The 24,716-nt window shown below is 39.0% G+C and overlaps 1 protein-coding gene across 1 annotated transcript in view; it reads left to right on the top strand.

The window, feature by feature from the left end:
• The first annotated feature begins 208 nt into the window (after positions 1 to 208).
• Positions 209 to 24,716, top strand: part of POLN (DNA polymerase nu) — a 159,046-nt gene continuing 134,538 nt past the window's right edge. The window contains exons 1-9 of the mRNA XM_089777777.1: positions 209 to 2,553; positions 6,353 to 6,549; positions 7,916 to 8,022; positions 9,925 to 10,082; positions 12,999 to 13,067; positions 14,169 to 14,229; positions 14,962 to 15,026; positions 23,392 to 23,475; positions 23,842 to 23,931. Coding sequence (XP_089633903.1) covers positions 2,062 to 2,553; positions 6,353 to 6,549; positions 7,916 to 8,022; positions 9,925 to 10,082; positions 12,999 to 13,067; positions 14,169 to 14,229; positions 14,962 to 15,026; positions 23,392 to 23,475; positions 23,842 to 23,931 — 1,323 coding nt within the window. The 5' untranslated portion in view covers positions 209 to 2,061. The remainder of the gene's footprint in view (positions 2,554 to 6,352; positions 6,550 to 7,915; positions 8,023 to 9,924; positions 10,083 to 12,998; positions 13,068 to 14,168; positions 14,230 to 14,961; positions 15,027 to 23,391; positions 23,476 to 23,841; positions 23,932 to 24,716) is intronic.

The raw sequence follows: 24,716 nt of genomic DNA, 5'->3' as shown, positions 1-24,716 counted from the left end.
AAATGCTTAAAGTTTGGTGAAGTTCAAAGCAAATGAATATAGGGTCTTATTAAAGAAAGTTTTAGGACATCTTAATGATAGGCATTGCTGCCATTTCTGGCTATAGTATACAAATACTGCCTCTTTTTTTAAGGTAATACTGAGAAGAAGAATGAGTATAAATGCAGAGAAAAGAAGAGAATGTTGAAAAATGAAATGGCAAGTATACTGTAAAACTAAAGAAAAAGTTCAAATTATGTTTTTATTACTACAATCTGTGTGTGTGTGATGTTAGTATGTATGTGTATTGTCAGTCACCCATTCAGATAATAGACATCTTTCCTCTGCTTTCTGTCTTACATTTTTCATCCAGTTAGCAGTGGGACACTCTAGTTCTATCTCCTTTTTCAGCTCATTCTAATGACTCCCGAGTTGTCTCTAGTTGCTTCTCCACAAAGAAACTATTGCTTTTGAGGTACCATTTCTTTCAACCCTTAGTGTAATATGAAATCTATTTTTACATTGCTTTTCTGTGGCTATTGGGAATAGCTGTAGTCAGCCATTGGAGGTGAGTGTTACAGGTTATTTTGTGCATATGTAGTCAACCTCATCTCACCTGCAAAATACACACATGCAGAAAAGCATATTCTAACTAGCAGAAGAACTATAGTGAGTAGAGAATGAAAGGAAATGTGTCCTCAACTGCTGATTCCTGTATCCAGCAGGAGCCTTTCTTACCCTAGTAGCCATAATTTGGGTCAGTCTGGATTACCAGCCCCAAGTATTCAGCTATCATGAGTCAAACCTCCTTTACTTCCAAAATTATATTTTTAAAATGTAGTAAATTAATCATTTTGTCTGTTCTGCTTTTTAGCCCTTACAGGAGAACTATCACCCACAATTTTATGTATAATACTTTCGGGTTTATAATTCAGTTTTACATGCACACAAACTGAATACAGAAAAGTAGGACTCTCTGCTTGCTGTTTGGCAATAGAATTCACTGCATCAGCTAATTGAACGTTTGGGTGTCATGCTAAGGATATTCTCTCTATCTAAGCCTTCAGTGTCCTGTTGGGCACAGGAACAATTTTTATAGTGGGGAGTGCTGAGAGCTATGCAGCCAACTTTAACCTTTTACATAATGAAAATCACTTCAAGCCAGTGGGTACAGCACTGTCCTCCCACACATCCTTAGTTCCAACACTTATGACTGGGAATGCTGGTACAGCCTAGGTTGGGGCAAACTCTTTTTTGTGGCTCCCACTCCCACCCCCATGAATTTCAGACCAATTATGTTTGTCTTTTTTTTCCTAACCAGATACCCATCAGTCAGAATCATTAGCTACATTGATGGCAGCCAAGCCACATACAAGAAAGCAAATTTTTCTGTTGTTTGTATTTGGTTATCAACTTTTGTCTCGAAGAGTGTAGTCTCAGACTAGAGAATTCTAATAGTTTGGTTTTATAACTTTGAAGTTAGGGAGCCTGAGGAATAATTTGAAGAAGGAGAAATTAAAGTCACATGTTTCGCATCCTGCTTGATAAATGAGGTGAAAGATTGAATGGATATGGAAAATTAGCCAATGAAGACTGTCTTTCCAGGTCATAGATAAAGCACTTTGGTATGGATGATGGAAAAGCTTGGATATTCATACAGTTTTGCAATTAACTTCACACTTTTCATGAGCCCTGTAATTCACTTAAATATGACCCCAACAGCAACAATTGAAAAGTAATAGTAATTTTATATTACAAATAATATAAAGGAGCAAAGTGATGTTTAAAGGGTTGCATATTTAGTCTTTATAGTGTTCTCTCTTTGTTATATAGTCTTGTTAAACTGAATCTTTCTATCTTAATAGAACTCATCACATGCATAATTTATTTTAAAATGAAAGTAAAACAATATAAACATTTGGGTTTTTTTCTACATAAATAATTTTGAAAAGCTTTTCAGGAAATGGTTAAATTCATATTTATTTAATTTTCTGATCTATAATAAGTTGGTGAATAGTTAATCCATTAAAAAGGTTTTGATTCTTCCAGGAGACACATGATTCTGTAACTGTATCATTAAATATGTCTACTGCCACTGCAGAAAATAGTAGTCAATTGGGCAGTACAGAAGTGATGGACAAAATGTTCTGTAATCAAGACACCAAGATAGTGAAATCAGTATTGCCTTCTTCTAGTGTGAGCAATTTAGTAAATTACCAGGATGTAGTCCTACCAAAATGGGATCATATAGAAAGCAACTCTTCAGTAAAAAGAAAGAAAATAAAGGATAGTGAAAAAAATAAAATCACCTGTCTTAAAAGGAAGCAGGACATATCTACTTATTGCTCATACAAGATGGAACAATGGTTACCAGTGAAAGAAGATGTTAATTCACATAAAACAAAGTATGATTGGGCTTCTGAACCGGCAGAATCACCTGAAAAAACTATTTGTGATATCAGAAATTTGGAACATGAGGAAAAAAGTCAGTTAATCATGATTATAAAAGAGGCAGTAGCTCTGGTAGTTACTATGGTATTTCAAGATGGTTCTTCACAGCTGAGCTCGGATGAGGTTAGTGGATATTAATCATATTTTCTTAATTTGAGAGAAAAGGTTTACACTAAAGCTGTGAGAAATGTGAGAAACGTGTCCGATCTGAGGGTTTTGTTAAGCTCTGACAAGGATCAATAAATGGTTAGAGAGAACTTGGCTAATTTTTCAGCAGTTGCAAAATATTGTTGCAAAACAAGGTGAAACATAAAAGTTTAAAGCAAAACTCATGGAATATAGAACCATATGGGTAAATATGTTGGTGGCTATACAGATCAGCTCTCTCAAGGAGAGGTTTTAATGGTGCTGATTGTACAGAGAAGCCTAAAGTCAACCTGGGATAATGCTTGAGGATTGCAGAAATCCACATAAGTGATGATTCTTTTGTCTTAATTAAGAATGTTATGATTGCCTTGACAATCATTGGTCTGTCTCAGGTGGTTATCTCTTAGGGTACGTCTAGACTACCGCGTTTTGTCGACGGAAGTTTTGTTGACAGATACTGTCGACAAAACTTCCGTCGACAAAGAGCGTCCAGACACATTGAGTTCTGTCGACAAAGCAAGCTGCTTTGTCGACAGAACTCCGTAGTCTGGCCGCAACATTACAGGCAATAACACCTTCTGTCGACAGAGTTCTGTCGACAGAAGGTGTTATGCCTCGTAAAATGAGGTATACCAGCGTCGACAAAACTGCTGAGTTCTGTTGACGTTATGTCGACAGAACTCAGTGGTAGTGTAGACGCTGGTATAGTTTTGTCGACAAAAGTCCACTTTTGTCGACAAAACTAGGTAGTCTAGACACACCCTTAGGGTTGAACACACACTAGCTCTAATGTTTGGGTTAAGAGTAGCACTGTCAATTAACGCACATTAATGCCTGTGATTAATTCAGGGCAGAATTAATGCGTTATTTTTTTAACGCGTGTTAATTGCAGATGTTTCTGCAGTGCTGCCCCTTTGAAATGCCACTGTGGCATTTCAAAGGGCTACACTGGAGCCCAGGGTCAATTGAGGACTCCAGTTGATCCCAGGCTCCCACGGTGCTGCCACGCTGGTGTTTCAAAGGGGCAGCGCTGCTCGGTGCGCGGGGACTTCAGCTGATCCTGGGCTCCCAACATGCTGCCCCTTTGAAATGCTGTGGCGTTTCAAAGGGGCAGTGCCGCACAGCTGATCCGAGGCTCCACTTGTGCTGCCCCTTTGAAACGCTGCTGCTGTGGCATTTCAAAGGGGCAGCACAACGTAGAGCCTAGGGGAAGCTGGAGTCTTATAACAGGGTGATTAACAGCCCTAGTTGAGAGTGCCTTATAGAAGGTTGGATATTACCCCATGTCAGCTACTGATGATGTCCTTTGGTGTGAGGTTGGGGTACACATATCCTAACTGGAGAGGGACCTGATCTGATGGTCCTCCTTGAATGTTGGTTTGAACCTAGATTGTTCTCAGGTACCTTTAAGGGACATTGTTAATTCCCAAATGACTACTCACAATGATTAAGAGTTTTTTGTCTTCTGCTCCTGATACACTAGCTCATAATGGCCACCCCCTTTGCGGGCTTTTCTCTCACAGATCTGCAGTTTACAAATGAAAGGAAAGATGAAAGAGAGCCTGTAGAGGAGGTCTTGTTCTGAGTGAGCAGTTTGTGACAAACAGATTTCTTAAAGATCTTCATCTTTCATTTCCACACAGTGGAGTTTGGAAAATCTCACTGTGATAGACTGTAACATTTAGAGCTTAGTGAATTGTCGCCCTTCTCCATTTAGTTACGAAGTTGAGGTTTTCTTAGTTTTCCTGAGTCTTAGTTTCTGTCAATATCATTCAGTATGTTATAGAGTTGCTAGGAGGACTATGAGTTAAAGCTTGGCTGTTGGACAGTTTTCCTTTCTGATAGTATACGAAGATTAGTAGTATTGGGTTCATTGTTGACAGAGATTGTCAGCATTTTGTTTTTGAAGGCGACAAGGTATGGGTGGTTCCTCAAAAAGACTTTGTTATTCCAGCTTTCAAGAAACTAATTCTTTAAGTAGCTGTCAGTGAATATCCTGTCTCATACTTTGGGAAGGCCACTGAGAAAGTTGTGGAGGGGAAACTTTTGCAGTTTGAATGGCTACACTTCTTGTTATATGGCTATGTATGGAGAAGAAACTAAATTGGTTGCTTATCTTCTCCTAGTAGTCAAAAAAAATGAAGTGCTTATGCTGGTTCTTTCAAGTATGTTATCTATATTTGATCATGTGTTATACTGATCATGAGGTTTTCCCTTGATAGCAGATGCTAGATGGTATAGATGGAGTATTTCATTGTGGGCATTTTTGTTTCGCTGGTTCCTTTCCCATATTCTGTGGGCTAGTTCAGGGTCTCTACAGAACTTATATTTACAGATAGAATCATAGAATACTAGGACTGGAAGGGACCTCGAGAAGTCATCGATTCCAGTCCCCTGCCCTCATGGCAGGACCAAATACTGTCTAGACCATCCCGGATAGACATTTTTCTAACCTACTCTTAAATATCTCCAGAGATGGAGATTCCAGAACCTCCCTGGGCAATTTATTCCAGTGTTTGATTACCCTGACAGTTAGGAAGTTTTTCCTAATGTCCAATCTAAACCTCCCTTGTTGCAGTTTAAGCCCATTGCTTCTTGTTCTATCCTCAGAGGCCAACAATTTTTCTCTCTCCTCCTTATGACACCCTTTTAGATACCTGAAAACTGCTATCATGTCCATCCTCAATCTTCTCTTTTCTAAACTAAACAAACCCAATTCTTTCAGTATGGTCTCTAGACGTTTAATCATTCTTGTTGCTCTTCTCTGGACCCTCTCCAATTTCTCCACATCCTTCTTGAAATGCGGTGCCCAGAACTGGACACAATACTCCAACTGAGGCCTAATCAGCACAGAGTAGAGCAGAAGAATGACTTCTCATGTCTTGCTCACAACACACCTGTTAATATGAACTAATCATTGGAAGTTGGTGGTTGCTTAGAGAGATCAGTGATCATGATTGATTCAAGATGAGGGCAAACAGAGAACAATCCCAACCAGTAATATATATTCTTGGTGCTTCAAAAGGGCTAATTTTCCCAAACTGAGGAATGTTTTGAGTAAAATTATTTGTGAGGAAAACCTTAGACAGGAAAATACAATGTGGATTGATTTAAATCACCAATTTTAAGCATGATTTAAATCACGAAGCAGGATATCTTGAATAAGCAGTTTTAATAATCTAATAGAGTCTGGTCCATGACTTGAGCTTGTAGGTGCTAAGTCAAACAATTATAGGCCTATCAAACAATTATAAAAATTGTGATTAATCATGAGATTAAAATAAGTGATTAATGATTAATGATTAATCACATGATTAATTATAGCTTAAGTTCTAAAGTTTTCCATTGTTTTGTTTTTATGTAAAAATATTCTACTTTCAAAATATTGCACTTTCAAAATAAAGAGATTGCACAACAGTAATTTATATTAGCGGAATTGAAAAATACTGTTTCTTTTATCTTTCTTATGATGCAGATACTTGTAATAAATAAAATAAAATCAGTATATTTCTAATATATTTAAATTGTTCTATAATTATTTTACATTAAGTGTAAAGCAGTGACTAATCACAACAAATTGTTAATCTACTTTTTTTTGTTGCATTAATCGTTTGAATAAAATGCCATTAATTGATAGTCCTAAATATGTTTGTGTGTTAAATAAATGTAATGAATATAACTCTGGATCTAGGAAATTATGGAGATTTCTATATACAATTGCATAAAAGCTTGTGAGGAGAAAAATACTACTAATCTTAATCAATTGTACCTATAGGGCCTATTCTCATCAGTAAGAGGAATTGTTGTATTAATAAAGAGACAGACAGACCAATTTTGTTCTTCCAGTGACTCTTCAGTTGCTAATCTCATTGTCTGGGATGCCTGTACTAGAAATGACAAGTTTATTTATTTAAAGTTAGAGCACTCTTCTGTTTCGGAGCACGAGGAACAGGGTCATAAGGAGTATATCAGGTGAGGGAACACAAGTAACCATTTTGCTCTATTTTTTAATCTGTAGAGATGTAGGTAGGCATGCTTGAAAATTGGCATGATGTTGAGACAGAAAAACGTAAGCTTTACATTTTGTGTGTCCTGTGGGGCTGTTATGCCCTTTAATGACACACATTCCAAACCCTCTATGGTTTAAGTGGGTGACAATGAGCACTGTTCCGTGCAATTCAGTAAAATAAAAGAATCCCTTTCTTTTAAGAGTTCTTAAAAGTTAAGTTTTATTAATATGAAATCCCAGCATCAGGTTTTCATTCAGATTATGAAGTGTGCAAGTCATCAGTGTACTACCTCTATAAAAATCAGGGTATCATTTTTATGTGGAATCATTAGTATTTAGACAAAACCTATACCTATTAGTCCGATGCTACTTAAAACTTTGTTTAACCATAATCTTTTTTTGTTTGAGAACTCCTTTTAGAAACATACTAGTTTAGATTCATAGCAAAGCCTACATAAAACTCCCTCATTTTTATAACTGTGAATAATAAATTCTTAGATGCAGGACTGTAAACAGAGTAAGAAGGGTGAAAAGCAGTGTGATGAGTTTATACTAAGATATCTTATAGCAATATTTAAATATTTTGTACAGTGTTAAAATATTGACAATTTATTTGCAGCTTTCAGTAACTGTTTAAATCATGATTTCACTAATCTGCTTGCATAAACTGCTGATTTAATCGGCCCTTAATTAATTAATTAATTACAGTCATCTTCTGATTCAGAGAACTGGATTCTTCTTAAATGCAAGTTTCTTCTTTAAAAGAGCTTGAACACAGTTAGGACACCAAACATACCTTAATTCTTCTCTGTAGTGACATCATGAGGAGGAAAATACCTTTTAATCTAATCTGTGTCCACAAACACTAAAATGCCTTAATCATGATTATATGATTGCTGTATGCTGCCACTAAAGTTACATTGCATTGGGTGCAATAATTATATTTCCAAATTTTCATATGCTTATATTTCTTTTCAGTTCAGGAATTTCCTTGATTTATACTGCTGGTTGGAGTAATAATTACATCCTATAATGTAACCAATAATTGCATCCTATAACCTTTAAATTGCTGATATATACCATCAACCTGGATTCATTTTAACATAGATTTTTGTTTGGGAATGTAAATAAATTGTGCACTATTTTTGGAACACTTAAAAATTTCTTCTGAGTCTTACAAATTCAAGAGTAACTGAAATATTATTGAAGTATATCAACTAAATTGTCATTTGAAAACCTTAATCATGTTCAACAGTAATCTACATAATGTAATTTGCATTCAGTAGCATGGTAAAATGAAATGCTCAGTGAATTTTTTATGTTGCACAGGGAAATACTATTTCAAATATTACACCGTACTGTTATTTGCTTCAATGCAAAGGATTTCTTGAGAACCCTGCTTCGTGTTTATGGCAATGATTTTAACTGGAAACAAGGTAAGAGAGTGCACATCTCTTGGCTAGGGCATCTGTCCCTATTCCTCTTACTATCACAGAGGTCTGGCATTTGAGCCCCTGGCTTAATGAGGTTCTTTCAGCTGAGGGTAACCTTTTCATTTGGGATATGTTAAGCACAGTTCTTCTTTGAGATCTTTCTCTATAGGTGCTCCATTTCAGGAGTAGTCCCTTCAATGGTGGTCACCAGGTTCATCTTCCAAAGGTGGGTTTCTCCCCAGCTAGAACTATTCATGAACAAACAGAACAGGAAATGCTGTCAGTTTTGCTTGGTCTAGTGGGCTATGTCAGTGGGCATAGTCCAGGCTCTTTCTCTGAGGCTTTCCTGTTCCCATGGACAGATTTCCTATCCTACACTTTTTGCTGCAATACCTCTAGTTCACAGTGTCCTTCTAAAAGTCAAATGGGACAAGATGAGAGTTATTTTGATAGCCCATCTTGGCTATGTGAACACTGGATCTATTGGTAGTAACTCTAATCTTGCTCCCACTCTGTCTGGACCTAATTTTACAAAACCACAGCTGGTTGCTTCACCTGAAACTTGCTTCCTTGCATGCATCCTACATGCCTGAACACTGAAGAACAGGTCTATTCAGAATAGGTTCAGCACGTCTTGATAGGAATTAGGAAGCTGTCCACTCGGGCTACCTACCTGGCCAAATAGAAGCGTTGTTTGATGTGGGTGTCTCAACAAGTGCTCTTTCTCCAACTGGATGTTTCCTTTAGTCTGTCTTGGACTACTTGCTCCATTTAAAGCAGCAAGACCATGCCCTCACATCTATCAAGGTACAGCAGCAATCTCAGCCTCTCTTCCCCCCTCCTCCCCCATGAATGTTTTCTCAACCTGCATGTTTTCTCAACCTTGTGAAGTCGACTCCTCCTTCCTCCACATGGGACTTAACCTTGGTTCTGTTAAGACTCACAGGCCTTCCCTTTGAACCTCGAGCATCATTCCCCCTGCTGTTTCTCTCTTGAAATGTGACTGTCATAGTGGCCATCTCCTCAGTCAGAAGGATCTCTGAAATCAAGGCCCTTATGCCATAGCTACCAGGCCATTTTCTTGCCAGATTTCTTCCCAAAGACTCACAAGAATTCTGAGGAATGGCATCTTCGTTCCCTGGATATTAGGCATGCCCTCACTTTCTATATTATGAGGGAACCTTCTGCAAACCCATGCAATTTTTCATAGTAATAGCAGAAAGGGCTACCTGTGCCAGTCCTGAATAACCACCTGCCTTCATGCTAGCCCCTCAAGCAGGTGAATGTCCTGCCTCTGTCCGTCTTAACTGATTGCTCCACAAGAGCTCAGATTTCATCAGCAGCATTCCTAGAACAGGTCCCAATCCAGGACCTCTTCAGGGCTATAATCTGGTTTTCAGGACACACTCAGAATGCTATCACCCATCAGGCCAGAGATGATGTCAGATTCAGGACAGTGATGTTGAAATTAGCATGTCCATGAACTCTGAGCATACCTCCTGGGGTACTGCTTGTGAGTGACCTAACATGGAATAGATATGAGCAAGCACTTGAAGAAATGGTTACTAACCTTTTATAACAATTATTTTTTGAGATGTGTTGTTTGTGTCCATTTCACAACTCAACTTCTTACCCCTCTGCTGGTGTAAGACAACAAGAAAGAACTGAGTGGTTGCATGGCCAGCAGGATCTCGTGTACAAGCGCATAAGCATGTGACATAAGATGGCCCAACCAATATCAGTGAGGGAAAAAACTAAGGCAATGGTGCATGTTGGGCACATACACGTAATATGGAGTGGATGTGAGCAACACATCTTGAAGAACTGTTATAAAAGCTCAATACAATGTTTTTTAGTAACCAGAAATGAATTATTAAAATAGGTGTTTTTTTTTTATTATTGTAGTGGCCGATTGTGTTGTGTTAGACCCAAGGATTGCTGCATGGCTGATAAACCCCAGTGACACTGTCCCCTCTTTTGAATATTTGATACATAAGCATTTTGAAAAGCCTGTCTCAGAGAGAAAAGTGAATATGAATGCAGATTCCTTGAGAAATACATTGGTAAGTAGTTTGAGAGACTCATAGTCAAATAAACAAAAAGTGAAATAGTAAAAAATATTTAGATACTATGCCAGATACAACAGAAAATATATACAAAGAAAAATATGTGCAGAGTTTTCTTTTAAGAACAAAGACTTACATTGGTTAGTAATATATGGCAGAGAACTGGTATAAAATAATCAGAGCTTGTACACTCAGGCCCAGTGGAACCAGCTCCTAAATCCTGGGGCACAAACCCTAAATTCCATATCAACATTAATTACTCTTACTACCATGAAATCTTCTTTGTTCTCTCCTTTCCCTTCCCTGGATTCCAACTCTGGCTCTCCAATGCTCTCCTGCCTATTTTCATGGAACTGAACAGGTTACATGCACCATAATCTAATTAATTCTTCTTTTTGAGGTGAGTTGAATAGAAAGATGAATTTGGACGCAGAATGCTGGTAGTGTGACAAAATACAAGATGTTGAGCACTAGACTGCAGCAGAATGGTCAATTCCATGCCAGAAATGCTGAATTCCATGACATCTTGGGAAAATGTCAAATTACATAGTCACAGAATCAAAGGCAACTTTATGTACAAATCCCCACCACAAGCACAAACACAATCTATGAGTTATTCACTGTGAAGGGGTGTATCAACCCCACACTGGGGCTGGGGGTTAACTTGGCTCACCTGGCTGAGGAGGCCTCACCCCCACAGCCCTACTGGGCATGCTCCAGTTGGAGGCCAGTTATAAAGGTCTGTGGAGCTGCTCAGTTTGGACTTTCTGCTGCCGGAGAAGGAGGTGCTATTGCAACCCCTGAAGAGGAACCACCAATGACCAAGCTGCAGTGGTCAGTCAGGGGGAGACTCTAGGGGAGGTCCCCGGTACGGAGGGAAGTGCTGGAGAGAACTACTTGGAAGACACTGGTAGGAAGTAGCCCAGGGTAGGGAATAGAACCCTGAGAGCTTGGTGCATTGTGTTGGGATTCTGTGCCAACCTAGTGGTCCATTCTACCACTGACAGAGCCCTGGGCTGGAATCCAGTAGAGCATGTGGGCCCAGCTTTCCCTACCCCTCCTCACCTTCCCTCCGAGGGGGCACACACCTGTTGTAACTGACTCTGGCTGCAAGGCCACACTGCCCTGGGAGAGAAGGGCATTACTATTGACTCTGGCTATTAGGCATTGCTGCCCAGAGTGAGAGGGACATGGCTACAAACTCTGGCTATTAGACTGTACTACCCTGAGAGAACGGTATTGTCACAGACTCTGGCTGTTAGGCCACATGGCCTCGAGAGACAGGGACATTGTTGTGGACTCTGGCTGCAAGGCCACACAGCTCTAAGAAAGGGGAATTATTACAGACTCTGGCTATTAGTCCATGCTTCCCTGAGAGAGAGGGATATGGTGATAGGCATTGACTACTAAGCCATGCTACCCAGAGAGTAACATATGCGGACTGGAACGCTATTTGAGGGTTGCTAAGTGCCTGCTGCCCTCCCTCTTAGAGGGCAGGCAAGACGCCTCACGGTAGTCTCACACAGAATAATAGATTTTTTTGTTTATTTACTGAAGCTTTTCTTAAAAAATGGAATTCTTAATTGTTCTTAATTGGAATTCTTAATTCAATAGAAACATTCCACAGAAAAAATGATTCTGGCAGTAAAACTGTTTCATGGGCAATGTTACTAATCATTAGCCAGATGGATGAAGTTGTGCATTATGGAGACATATGTGGCATCAAGTTCACTTATTCCTCAAGACCTCTGAGATATCTAGCTATACCATGGGCAGAAAGGATGTATACCTCAACTGAGGAAATAGGCAGGGCAGTATGGTCTTCTGTTAAAACAGTTTTATCAAATATTGGAAGATAGATTTTCTCTTCTCTGCAGTGGCCTCCTTTGGAATGAAGGTATTTCATGTGGTAATACAAAAATAACTTGCCATATGCTTTCAAGCAGAGTTTTCTATTTGCCTGGTTTTGTCCATTCTTATAATTACTTCTTTACTTTCCAAGCATCATATAATTGAGGCTCCAGAATGGAGTGCCTTACCTGGTAATCTCCTTTCTACTAAAAGCCACTTCCACAATTCCACCATCCCTGGTATGATTCCAATAGCTAGAAGACAACATTTATTTTATGTCTACAGTTTGTGTGTCAGATAGTGAAAATGTACAGTAGACTGACTGGCATTATTGTTACTAATCATAATGTAAGTGCATGTACACAGCATTTGTGGAGTGCAGCTGGAGAAAGGGGCATACCCATCGTAGGTTATGCTACAACTCGGAACTGCCTCCATTTTTTCAGAGAGGAGGAGAGCAGGCCAAATGTCACAGAATTGTGGCAGACACTGCTAGCAGAACAGAAATGATCAGGTAACAAACTCTCCATTTTGTAGGTATGATGGTAGAACTTTTGTAAAGACACTACTTAGTTTACTTATAGGACTTCAGGCTGGAGACTTGCTGCATATCTAACTGCATCCAACAGAGTGGGGAGAAAACTCCCTGGAGTAAAACAGGAAGTTAGGCACAGGAAAGGAGCATGGCTCCATCCCAAAATACTCTGGATAATCCAGTTAATCCTACCATAATCACTTTACTACAAGAATTTTGACTCTAGCATCAAAAGCACAGTGTTACAATATTATCTCTTAAAAGTACACCTCTTCAATCTTCATGCTCAGATTGTGTTCCCATGTGCAGTATATAAAGTAAGGAATATAATAAGTTCTAAATGTTCCAGATCATTACTTCCCAAAGAGGTCTTGAAATGTGTTATCAGTGCCTCAAAATATTGAAAGAGAATAGAATAGAAATACAAGGAAAAGCTGTCATGCTGGGTAATCGCTTAGTATTGAAGTAATCATACTGGTTTTATATTGGTAATTGATTATTCTTGGTTGTTGTTTTTTTTAAATCAGCATCAGAACTTGGTCCTAAACTTGAAGATACTTTACACTGTAATGATGGACCTGGCTGGTGAATTACAGGCAAGATTTTTGTAGCAAAATGGCATAAAAATTGTACTGACATAATGATATAATGAATAAAAAAATGTGACTTACCTTTAATTAAAAGTAAAGTTAGAATCTATATATAACAAAGACAAGGACTCATGTGTTAAACATTATTAGACACTAAATCCGTGAGTGGTGCTACTTACAGTAACAGAGGTGCTCCTACGATTTAGGGTGATGTGTGCTGAGTGGGGTTAACACCAATATTGAAGTGGTGAGAGCTAATGAAGCTGCTTTCAAATCACAGTGGGTATCTACAATGCAGCCTCCCCCCTGGTTAAATAGGCTTGCACTAGTTCTGTTTGAACTAGCACATTTAGAATTGCAGTGAGAATGTTGCAAACTGGGTAGTGGCTGAGTCCAAACCCTCTTGACCTTATTATGTCTGAGCTCAGATAGCTAATGTAAGCTGCTGCTAGGCCATAACATCTTCACTGCTATTTTTAGCTCTCTGGCTAGTGTGAGTCTCTCAGTTTATGCTGGGAGGGGTACTCCCAACTGCTGTGTAGACATAACCATAGAATGTAAGGCCAGAAGTGATTACCAGATCATATAGTCTGACCTCCTATATATCATGGGCCATCAGCACCATACAACTACCAGCACATCCCAAGTCCAACAACTGAAATTAGACCAAATTATTAGGAGTCTAAACTTCAGACCATTTCTCCAGTTTGTCCAGTCATTCTGAATTTTAATGCTGTCTTCCAAAGCATCTGAAAGCCTTCCCAGTTTGGTATCATCCACAAACTTTATAAGTGTACTCTGTATGCCATTATCTATGCATATAATGGTCTGTGTAATATGAACTTACATTATCATGAGTATTTCTCTCTCTATATCACTTAGAATGAGGCACATGTTCTCATTATTAGCCTTATTGTACCTCTCCCAGCTGTTATTCACCACGAGTAGTATTTCACTCCACATGTGGTTCCATTTAGTCAATAGTACTACTTGTGGAGTTATGTACTACTCATGGTGAATAACAGTATCACACTCTGGCCCAATATAATAATTAAAATAATTTAATTATTATTTACATTGAAAAGTTATTGTGTTCTGCCTTACCAGGATCAAGGCTTGTGGAAACTCTTTTGTACTTTGGAGCTTCCCTTGATAAAAATTTTGGCAGGTAAGAAATATGAATGAAAATAAGGTTGTTCAACTTTTTCAGACAGCATTTTCTAGTAAGATTTATGCTGCTTAATAGTAAAATGGAATGTTACACCTTTTAAAGCAACAGTTTCCAACCTTTTCCAGATGGGGACCCATTTTGACAATTCAGGAAGACTTGGTGACCATGGGCAATTCAAAAAATGTGTGAATGGCTCCTTAAGAGCCACCTGGGGAGACACCTGGCGACCCTTTTGAAATGTAATAGAGATCCATATTTGGGTCCCGACGCATAGGTTGGGAAGCCCTATTTCAAAGTATTAAATAATCATAATAATATAATACATAATCATCTTCACAATACTTCTCTATTGCTATTTTCCTCATTTTACAGATGGAGAAAAAGTCCCTACACCCAAAACTGTCAAACTTGGGTACCTCAAGTTAGGCACACAGATAGTTAGGTAACTACAAAAGCATATCTCTTGAAAATCAAGCCATTTTTCTAGGTATTTAAATATGGACATAGGTGCCTCATTCTGAACTTTGAACCCAAGTTTAAAAGAATTGTAGCTCATGACTTACTCAGGGTCACATGGAATGTCAGTAGCAAAACTGAGAGTAGAACCCATGAGTTCCTGGTTCCCAAGATGGTGCTTAGTCCTTTCAGTAGTACATTTTGGATCGATGTGTATAAGATTTTTGTTTTCAAAATTGTATTTTGTTCTCAGTTACATACTTGTATTTATAGTGATGGAAACCCACAAAATTCATGTGAATAAAGAAGAACTAAAAAGAACATCAAAGATCCTAGGGGTAAACTATTGCATTTCCTTTTTTGAAATTATGCAACATATAGTATAAGAACCAATCTTCCATCGACAGTCAGAGGACAAGAGTGTAGTTAGAAAATTATTTTAACGTTCATTTCCATTTTGACTTTGTAATGTATTCTACAGTTAACAGTCTTGTAACCCATAGACTTTTGTTGTTTTGAAAGTTCAAATATAGTCCTGGGTCCTCTGATATATTTTAACTAATGATGAAGATAACTTTATGATTTTATATAAAAGGAAGACATAAATCCATTTGCGAAAATCCTTTATAAGAAAACTACCAAATTCACCCTGCCCTATAGTATTACATTTCTGAGCAAGTACAGGCTATGAAATACTTTTTAAAGTAAAGTTTTTAATGAGCATTTCTAAACATACAGTTAATAATAGCCATGTTTCTAAACAGCATTATTTGAGCCTCTAGCAATGTGGAGCTCTACTGGAAATAGATACTGCCTTCTTTTAATTCTGGCTTACCTATCAAAAGAAAATATACTTTTAAAATGTGTAATTTGTAAACAAAATGTTTAAATTAAACATTAAAGTATTTATGATTATTTTGATTGTGTTGAACTTTGGGACTATGTTATTTCGGAATAATGTCAGTTATTCCGATATAATGCTGCTATAAAGACATGGCCTTGGCTACTAAGAAACAGGCTGATGTATTTTCTTATTCTTACATACAGTAAATACCCTGCTTGAATATCCTGTTAGGCTCCATCTTATATAGTCTGCCATTTCTGGAGTTAGATATTGAAAGTCACTTTTTGAGTGTGTAGAACATGACTTCTTGAGTCATTTCATTTTAAAGGTTGTTGATATAATTATGTTAGTGGGAAGAACTGGTAAAATATTGAAAAGAATCTTGCAGAGAATCTGAACTTCAATTTTTTTCTGGTAAGGTTGTCCTTTGAACCTCCATGAAAATTTCCCCACAAAGTGGTTTTCCCTTTTCATATTAATTAAGAAATATCCCTTCCTTTATTTTTCCTAAACTGTCCTCCCCAAATGTGATCACTGCTCTTCATTTTCTCTACATTTCACCAGGGTCATCAAATATAATTTAGGCAGGCCTTTATGCAAGCTTAGAAATACCGATATACAGACGATATCCTTTGGAAAGCAAATTAAGAGGTTAACAGTGGATTAAAACTCTCTTTAAGGGATGCTGAGAGAGAAATGGGGTGAAGTAATATTTTATATGGGACAAACCTCTGTTGATGAAAGAGACATGCTTTCAAACTATACAGAGCTCTTCTTCAAGTCTGGGAAAGGTAATCAGAGTATCACAGCTAAATACTAGGTGGAACAGTTTAACATAAGGGGTTAACGCAGGCTTTTTCTACACTTGCAGCATTAAAGCCTTACCACCGCAGTGCTTTAACATGACAGTGTAGTTGTGACGCTAGCACTGAGAGAGTTCTCTCCCAGTGCTGTAGGAAAACCACTTTCATCAGAGGAGTAGCTCTCTGTGCTAGGAGTCTGTCTACACTGGCAAGTTACTGTACTAAAACTTGCTGCACTTGGGGGTGATTTTTCATATCACTGAGGAAGACCATTTCAGTACAGTAATTTGCCAGTGTAGAAAAGCCCACATATTGCAAGACACCATTCAAAATGAAGTGAGCAATTAACACCTCTGCCGTTATACAGCACAAGAAGGTTTATGGATACCAAATTGTTGTAATGAGACATACAGTGTCTCTATTGAATCCACGATTTTAATTCTCTAGCAAAGTTATTAATTTAAGCTCCCAAGCTCATGTTTAGATGGACGATGACTGAAAGGTCTGATATGGAGTGATCCTTCTGTGAAAAGTGTGTGTTCATGGATGATAGTGTGTTTTCTGTGTGAGTTCATTTGAAAGCATACTAGTTGTCTGGTTTCACCTCATAGTTGTTATTCGGACATTTAGTGCACCGTAGGATGTACACTATATGTTGTAATAGGCTTGTTTAGTACTCATGGATCTTAAAGTCTGTTGTGTGGCTGTTGACCATCGTACCAGTGGAGACATGCTTTTTCATCTGTTGTTATAGCAGGGTCTGGTACCACATTGAGTTGGTGTTTCCTAGTTTACAGGCCAGAAGAGCAGGGTTTGGAAAATATTTCTTTCATATGTGATCCCCATCAAATCTGAGTTGTGCCTGTTTGATAATACCCCATTGGGGTCCAGTGGGGTGGTAAGTGACAACTAAGGAAGTATGGGTGAGTTTGTTTTTTGTATTTAATGTAGGCTCTCTTGGGGTATTTGGGTGGCCCATTCCATGATGTAGTCAATATCCTTGCGGAACGTAATAATGTCTTCAGTCCCTCCTCTTGTATATGGAATAGCTATACCTCAGGGTTTTCATCATCCTTTCCTTCATACTAGAGAGGGTTGTGGGGTGGAAGTGAAGTTTATGCCCCTCGTGCAATCAGGGAAGTTGGTTGGGGAACCAACCTTCCCACTCCACTGAGTTCTGATCCAGGGCCCCATAAGCCAACAATATGCTCTTAAAGCTGTCTCTCTTGATCGCTACCGATCATTGTCTGCCCCCACCTCTCCAACTCTAATATAAGCTAAGAAAAGAAAAAGCCACTAAACCTTAAATTCCAGCCAGATTCAGCATCCTTTATTCAAGAGTCCTCAGAATAGGCCTGTCTTCCTCCCCAGCCTTCCTTTTTTGAGCTAAGTTGCTTCCTTTCCAGTTCATAGAATACTAGGACTGGAAGGGACTTTGAGAGGTCATCAAGTCCAGTCCCCTGCCCTCATGGCAGGACCCAGTACTATCTAGACCATCTCTGATAGACATTTATCTAACCTGCTCTTAAATATCTCCAGAGATGGAGATTCCACAACCTCCCTAGGCAATTTATTCCAGTGTTTAATCACCCTGACAGTTAGGAAGTTTTTCCTAATGTCCAACTTTAACCTCCCTTGCTGCATTTTAAGCCCATTGCTTCTTGTTCTATCCTCGGAGGCCAGGAGTTCTCTGGACCTTTAATCATTCTTGTTGCTCTTCTCTGGACCCTCTCCAATTTCTCCACATCTTTCTTGAAATGCGGTGCCCGGAACTGGACTCACTACTCCAACCAAGGCCTAATCAGCACAGAGTAGAGCAGAAGAATGACTTCTTGTGTCTTGCTCACAACACACCTGTTAACACATTCTAGAATGGTATTTGCCTTTTTTGCACCAGCGTCACACTGTTGACTCATATTTAGCTTGTGGTCCACTATAATCCCTACGTCCCTTTCTGCCGTACTCCTTCCTAGACAGTCGCTTCCCATTCTGTACGTGTGAAACTGATTGTTCCTTCCTTAGTGGAGCACTTTGCATTTGTCCTCATTAAACTTCATCCTGTTTACCTCAGACCATTTTTCCAATTTGTCTGGATCATTTTGAATTTATGACCCTGCCCTCCAAATCAGTTGCAACCCCTCCTAGCTTGGTATCATCTGCAAACTTAATAAGCGTACTCTCTATGCCGATATCTAAATCGTTGATGAAGATATTGAACAGAACCGGTCTCAAAACAGACCGCTGCAGAACTCCACTTGTTATACCTCTCCAGCAGGATTGTGAACCATTAATAACTATTCTCAGAGAATGGTTATCCAGCCAGTTATGCACCCACCTTATAGTAGCCCCATCTAAGTTGTATTTGCCTAGTTTATTGATAAGAATATTATGTAAGACCATATTGTAGAATCATAGAATACTAGGACTGGAAGGGGCCTCGAGAGGTCATCGAGTCCAGTCCCCTGCCCTCATGGCAGGACCAAAAACTGTCTAGACTATCCCTTACTAAAGTCTAGGTATACCACGTCCACCACTTCTCCCTTATCCACAAAACTCGTTATCCTATCAAAGAAAGCTATCAGATTGGTTTGACATGATTTATTCTTTACAAATCCATGATGGCTGTTCCCTATCACCTTTTTATCTTCCCAGTATTTGCAGATGATTTCCTTAATTACTTGTTCCGTTATCTTTCCTGGAACAGAAGTTAAACTGACTGGTCTGTAGTTTCCTGGGTTGTTCTTATTTCCCTTTTTATAGAAATAAGAGCAGTTTTATAGAAAGAAAGGCAGTTGGACCATGCTCTCAGATCTGGAAGGGTAGGGCTACCAGGGCCCATCCTTTAACCTCTTTGGACCCAATCCGGGGTTTGTACACCTCATCATGAGGAACAAAACAATGCTAGCCATCTTGGGAGGAGAAGCAGTGTTCTTTTCAGACTCTCGGACCATCTATCAGGCTATGGATACCATAAAGTATTTACACCATTACCCCTTTTCAATTGAGTAATCGACAAATCCCAGAATATCATGGTAACCTCCAGCCAGCAGACATACCTACACATACTATCTACCCCAACGATTCACTTAACCTGTAAGACTGTCCAAATATAGGAAGCAAGTGCCTTGCAAGAAACTCTACTAATAGTTTTTAAAAAATATCTTTCCTTTCAATCACCGACCACCACCTATGACAACTGATGATTTTAAACAATTCTAAGAGGTGTTTAAAAGAGCTTGTGATACCCTTGGAAGAGGTTGCAGAATCTCAATACAAGCTTTTGGATATTTTACAACCATCAGCCTAATTGACGATGGTCTTCCCCATAAATGAGGCACTCATGGATCCAGCCAGGATCATCTGGCAGACTCCTTCAACAATACCATACTCTTGTAAGAGAGTGGACAAGAAGTACTACATCTCCTCTAAAGTCCTGGATGGGGTGATCCACTCTCTGCCAGGATGGCATCTCCTCCTGATTGTTTTGGGGTCTAATATCTCACCAAGTCAATGTCCCTTCCTGTAGTTTCACACCATCAATCTGCCTTTTTCTCTGGTTCTGTGGCTACACTCACTCCATGACCTTCTGTCAACCGACGGTCAGGGCAGTGTGTATGTGCTATACACCCGAGACTTCAGCTGCTGGGACCGGGGTCCCTTGCAGCGGGCAACCTGGAGGAGGTTGACAGGCGCCCAATGAGTTTACAGAGAGAGCTTATAACACCTTAGATTTCAGCTGCTAAAATTCGTAATTCCTTCGCAGCGGGCAGCCTTAGGGAAAGACTGAAAGGTGCCCCAGTGGATCTGCCACCTGGGAGTGACACAAATCCAAACGCCCAAGCTCTTCCTATATTGTGTGTGTGTGTGTGTGTGCGTGTTATACACCCGAGACTTCAACTGCTGGGACTGGGGTCCCTTGCAGCGGGCAACCTGGAGGAGGTTGACGGGCGCCCAATGAGTTTACAGGGAGAGCTTATAACACCTTAGATTTCAGCTGCTAGAATTCGTAATTCCTTCACACCGAGCAGTCTTAGGGAAAGTCTGAAAGGTGCCCCAGTGGATCTGCCACCTGGGAGTGACACAAATCCAAACGCCCAAGCTCTCCCTATATCTGTCCCTTAAGACCAGCTGAAGTTCTTTTAAATTGTGCCTGGTTCTGTTACAGCAACTGAAGGAGTCAGGTTAAAGCTTAAACAGTTACAGGTTTATTGAGGAAACTTATAAATTATATGGTTGCAATGGCTATTGTTCTATTTCTTAACTGTTGGCAAGTATATATATCTTTAAAAAAATGGTTACAAAGAAAAATAAAGATAGGAAATAGAAAATAATGGTACCAAATGACAGCTTAATCTTTAAAGAGCTCTATTCTATGCATGCACTAAAACAAAAGGACACATACGGGTACAATTTTTACCCCCTTCTGTGTCGCTCGGTCCCAGCGTGTCAGGCCAGGATCGGTCCCTCAATTCCTCGGAAAGACCGAAAATACGAGGTGGGCATCCCCGTGGAACCTCGGGAGGTCAAAACACCTAACCCGACCAGCAGGTAGAGGGTAGATTGACACTCAAAAGTGAGTGTGCTGCTGTACCCACCTTTATACCCATTGGGTCACATATTTCTCTTTCTTATCTGTGATGGCAAATGGTGCTGGTCTGTCTTTTGTGAGACCAATTCTTACAAGGGAGTTGTGAACTTAATTTACACTTGTAAGAGAGAGTTGAGAGGATTAAATTGGAAGTACTGGGCATTCTTTTTTTCTCAGTGGGAAATTCCTCTCCCAGGGACTGTGTGTGTTCGAATCAACATGGGTGCCAGCCGGGCACTTCTTGCAGCCTCGAGCTCAGTTTATTGCCTTAATCATTACTCAGAGTCAGAGGACACTCGCATATCCTGATCTCGCATCAAAGCAGATCAAAGCTTAATGGCTATGCTGATTTTCTTATTGTTCCTTCTCTGCCCTGTATACAGACATCTCAGAGGGCAAGCAAGATTGGTTGAGATGGGGGGGGGGCTGTCTGGCTACACCTTCTGCAGCCTCTTTAGTAACTAAGTCAGTTCCTTTTGCTGGGTATCAAAGTATTTCCTGGCTAGCAGTCCTAGGCAGTCTTCCCATTCACTATCTCCATGCCACTCCCTCAGTGACTAGCAAGGAAACCTGGGTCCACTGTCTATGCTGAGTTCCATCTCAGGGAGCCTCCAGCCAGCAGTCAAGGCCTGTTCCTTTCTACATATTCCAGCCTTTTCCTGATCTCTGTCTTATCTGCCTGGCTTCCCCCCCTCTCAGGCTTGCCAGTTCAAATGCACATCCCTTCTCCGAGGGAATGAATGCAGACATTCCAAGCTGTCCCCCTCAATTTCCTCACTTTATAATGCCAGCTCAGCTCATTCCTCCTCAGCTGGGATTCCTCATTCAGTCAGGGGATTGCTTAGATACTTGATTCCTCCTATCTATGGCCTGTTGGGTTAATTAGCCTTCTTCTCTGTTTGCATTAACTCTGTCAGGGCAAGTGTGGAGTGAATACCCCATCACAGGGACTTAAACACATAATTGCCTTGAGGCTAGGCAATATAATTTCAAGTTGTTGTTTTAGGGCTAATAATGGGTGGTTGGAGAATTTTTACAGCTTTGGACGAACTTTTCCATGGCCGGAGTTGAAGATTGGACATTAGTCCTGAAGCCTCCAGAAGAACATAAGATTACCTCCAAAGTCCACGGATATTAATCATTTGTGATTAATCAAACTGATAATTTTGTTTCTGTTATCAGGTAAAATATTTCTTAGTTCGCCTCCATATTAGGGTTCATCCTATTCTATAAAGATTAGTTGAAGCCCTGCAACATATCACTTCCAACTTTATAACAATATTTATGATATATCTGGATATTTTTTATCCATAAAAATATTTTTTATCCAGTCCCTTTTTGAATGCTGCTAAGTTTTTGGCCTCAGTTATGTCCTGTGGCAGTGAGTTCCACCCTCATTGCACAATGTGTGAAAAAAGTATTTTAATCAGTTTTAAATTTGCTACACTTCTAATTTTATATAATGTCCCTTGTTCTTATGTTGCAAGGCCATAAGACAGAAGTGAAGTTCCTGATCTATCTTCTTTATATTCATCATTATTTTATATACTTTTATCTCATCCACTCCTATTTGTCTTTTTTTCCCTAAGGTAAACAATTCTACATTTTTTAGTTTCTTCATATGAGTTTTTCTGTGCCATTGATCATTCTTATTGCCCTTCTGTGAGTATGTTCTAATTTTGTAATATCCTTTTGAATTGATGTGGTAAGTGCTGCAATAGAGTATTGTGGATGTGGTCACATCTATGATTTATATAATGGAATTGTAATATTTTTTCTATTATTCTTCATTTCATTTCTTATGCATCATAACATCTTGTTTACTTTTTTTGACTGCCACTGCACATTCAGCAGAGTTCTTCACTGGGAAGCCCACATAATAATGTTCAGGTCTCTTTCTTGAGTTGATACAATTATTTAGAAATTTATAAAGACCATAAGTAGTTTAAATTTTTCCCTCTGAACTTAGTTTGCCATCATGTTACCATTCACTTAGGTCTCTGAGCCTGGTCTACACTGGAGATTTATTTTGAAATAACCTCCCTTATTTCAAAATAACAAGCAGAGTGTCCACATTACCAAGCCCATTATTTTGAAATAAGGGGCTCGTGATTTTTAAATAATAACGCTGGCTTTCCTTGGGGAATAAGCTTATTTCAAAATAGTTATTTTGAGAGTTATTATTTCAAAATAATTTCCTAGTGTTGACATGCCCTGAAGTTCTTCACAGTCCTTTCTGGCCTTGATTTACTTAATAACTTTTTGGTAATCACTTCTCATTACTCACCCCTTTTCCTGATTTTTAATAATTATGTTAAACCAAATATAGATAGCCCACAGTGGTGACACATACAGTCATCAAATTGCAAATAAGTAAAAATAGATCTGGATGCTTGTTAAATTAGACTGTAACTGTAAATTGAGGGAAGTAGTGTAAGTGGAATAATTATAATATACCAATTTTATAGTTGCGATTGAAAGAACTTGAGCAGGAAGCCCATCGAGCTGCTGGACAACAATTCCTATTGACCAGCAGTAGTCAGCTGAGAGAGGTACTGTTTAGATTGCGATCTTTCTTCAAAAAATTAACACTATAAAGTATTATCTGAGGAGAGGGATTATAAAGCAGTAACTCAGTCCATAGCAAGGTTTCACCCAGGTCATGGTAATAGCAATACATAGTGACTATTTGTTTAGGAATCTTTAAAATTAAAGAAAAGTCCTGTTTGCTTTCGTTAAGTACAACAATTTTACAAATATTTAACATTTTCCCCATTTTGTGCTAGTTCCCTTTTTGCTACAGTATGTTTTTTATTTTCTATGAAGTTTAAGGCCAGAAGCACAACAGTAATGCTACATTATGTTTCAATTTTCAAACATTTCCGTCACGTGGAAATATATAATTTTTGTTAATGTAGGTATTGTTTGAAAAACTAAAACTCCATATGCTGTGTGAGAGAGTTCCCAGAACTGAGATGCAGCATCTTCAATCTACTTCTGAAGTAGTGGTAAGAACGGAAAGATTTAAAAAACGTATACTTAGTTTAGCATTTGCTAGCATAATAAACTCATAAATATTTATTTGTTGTTTTTAAGTTTTAAACTTGATTCACATTTATAGTTCTGTTTACTTTAGTTCAGAAATTCTCAAATTGTTTTATATAATGGAGAGAGATGTCTTATGGATGAACTCACTCATTTTCATGATCACATAACATCCCTGTGGATTCTACAGAAATAATAACAGTAGATATGACATCAACCCTTCAAGATGGTGACTCTAGCTACGATAAACAAACTTTAAACAAAGGAGACCTCCAGGATGCCTATTTTCATGTATCCGTTCACCCAGCATATCGGAAATACCAAATATTTGCACTTGGCAAGGCACATTTCCAATACACCATGCTACCCTTCGGACTCTCCACATCCCCAAGGGTCTTCTCAAACATCATTGCAGATATGCACACAAGGAGTACCCATATTTCCCTATCTCGACGATTGCCTGATAAGAGCAACCACAAGGCGAAAGGCTCACAAAGTGGTCTCCTTAGCCATAGCTCTGTTCTAGACTCTGGGCTACAAATAAAATATTTTCCAAATGCAAGCTCATTTTTTGGCCTCCCAGACTCTTAGTACTTGCTTCAGGGAGTAGCCGAGTTAGTCTGTACAGAAAAAAACAACAAATGGTCTGGTAGCACCAGCAATGCCCCACTGCTATATATATTGGGCAAACTGGACACTCTCTGCAGGAAAGAATCAATGGAAACAAATCAGATATACATAAAGGAAA

Source organism: Pelodiscus sinensis, chromosome 4 (genome assembly GCF_052426305.1).
Source record: "Pelodiscus sinensis isolate ZL-2025 chromosome 4, ASM5242630v1, whole genome shotgun sequence".
NCBI lineage: Eukaryota > Metazoa > Chordata > Testudines > Trionychidae > Pelodiscus > Pelodiscus sinensis.
Note: the sequence above shows the minus strand (reverse complement) of the source record. Positions and strands in the feature narration are given on the sequence as shown.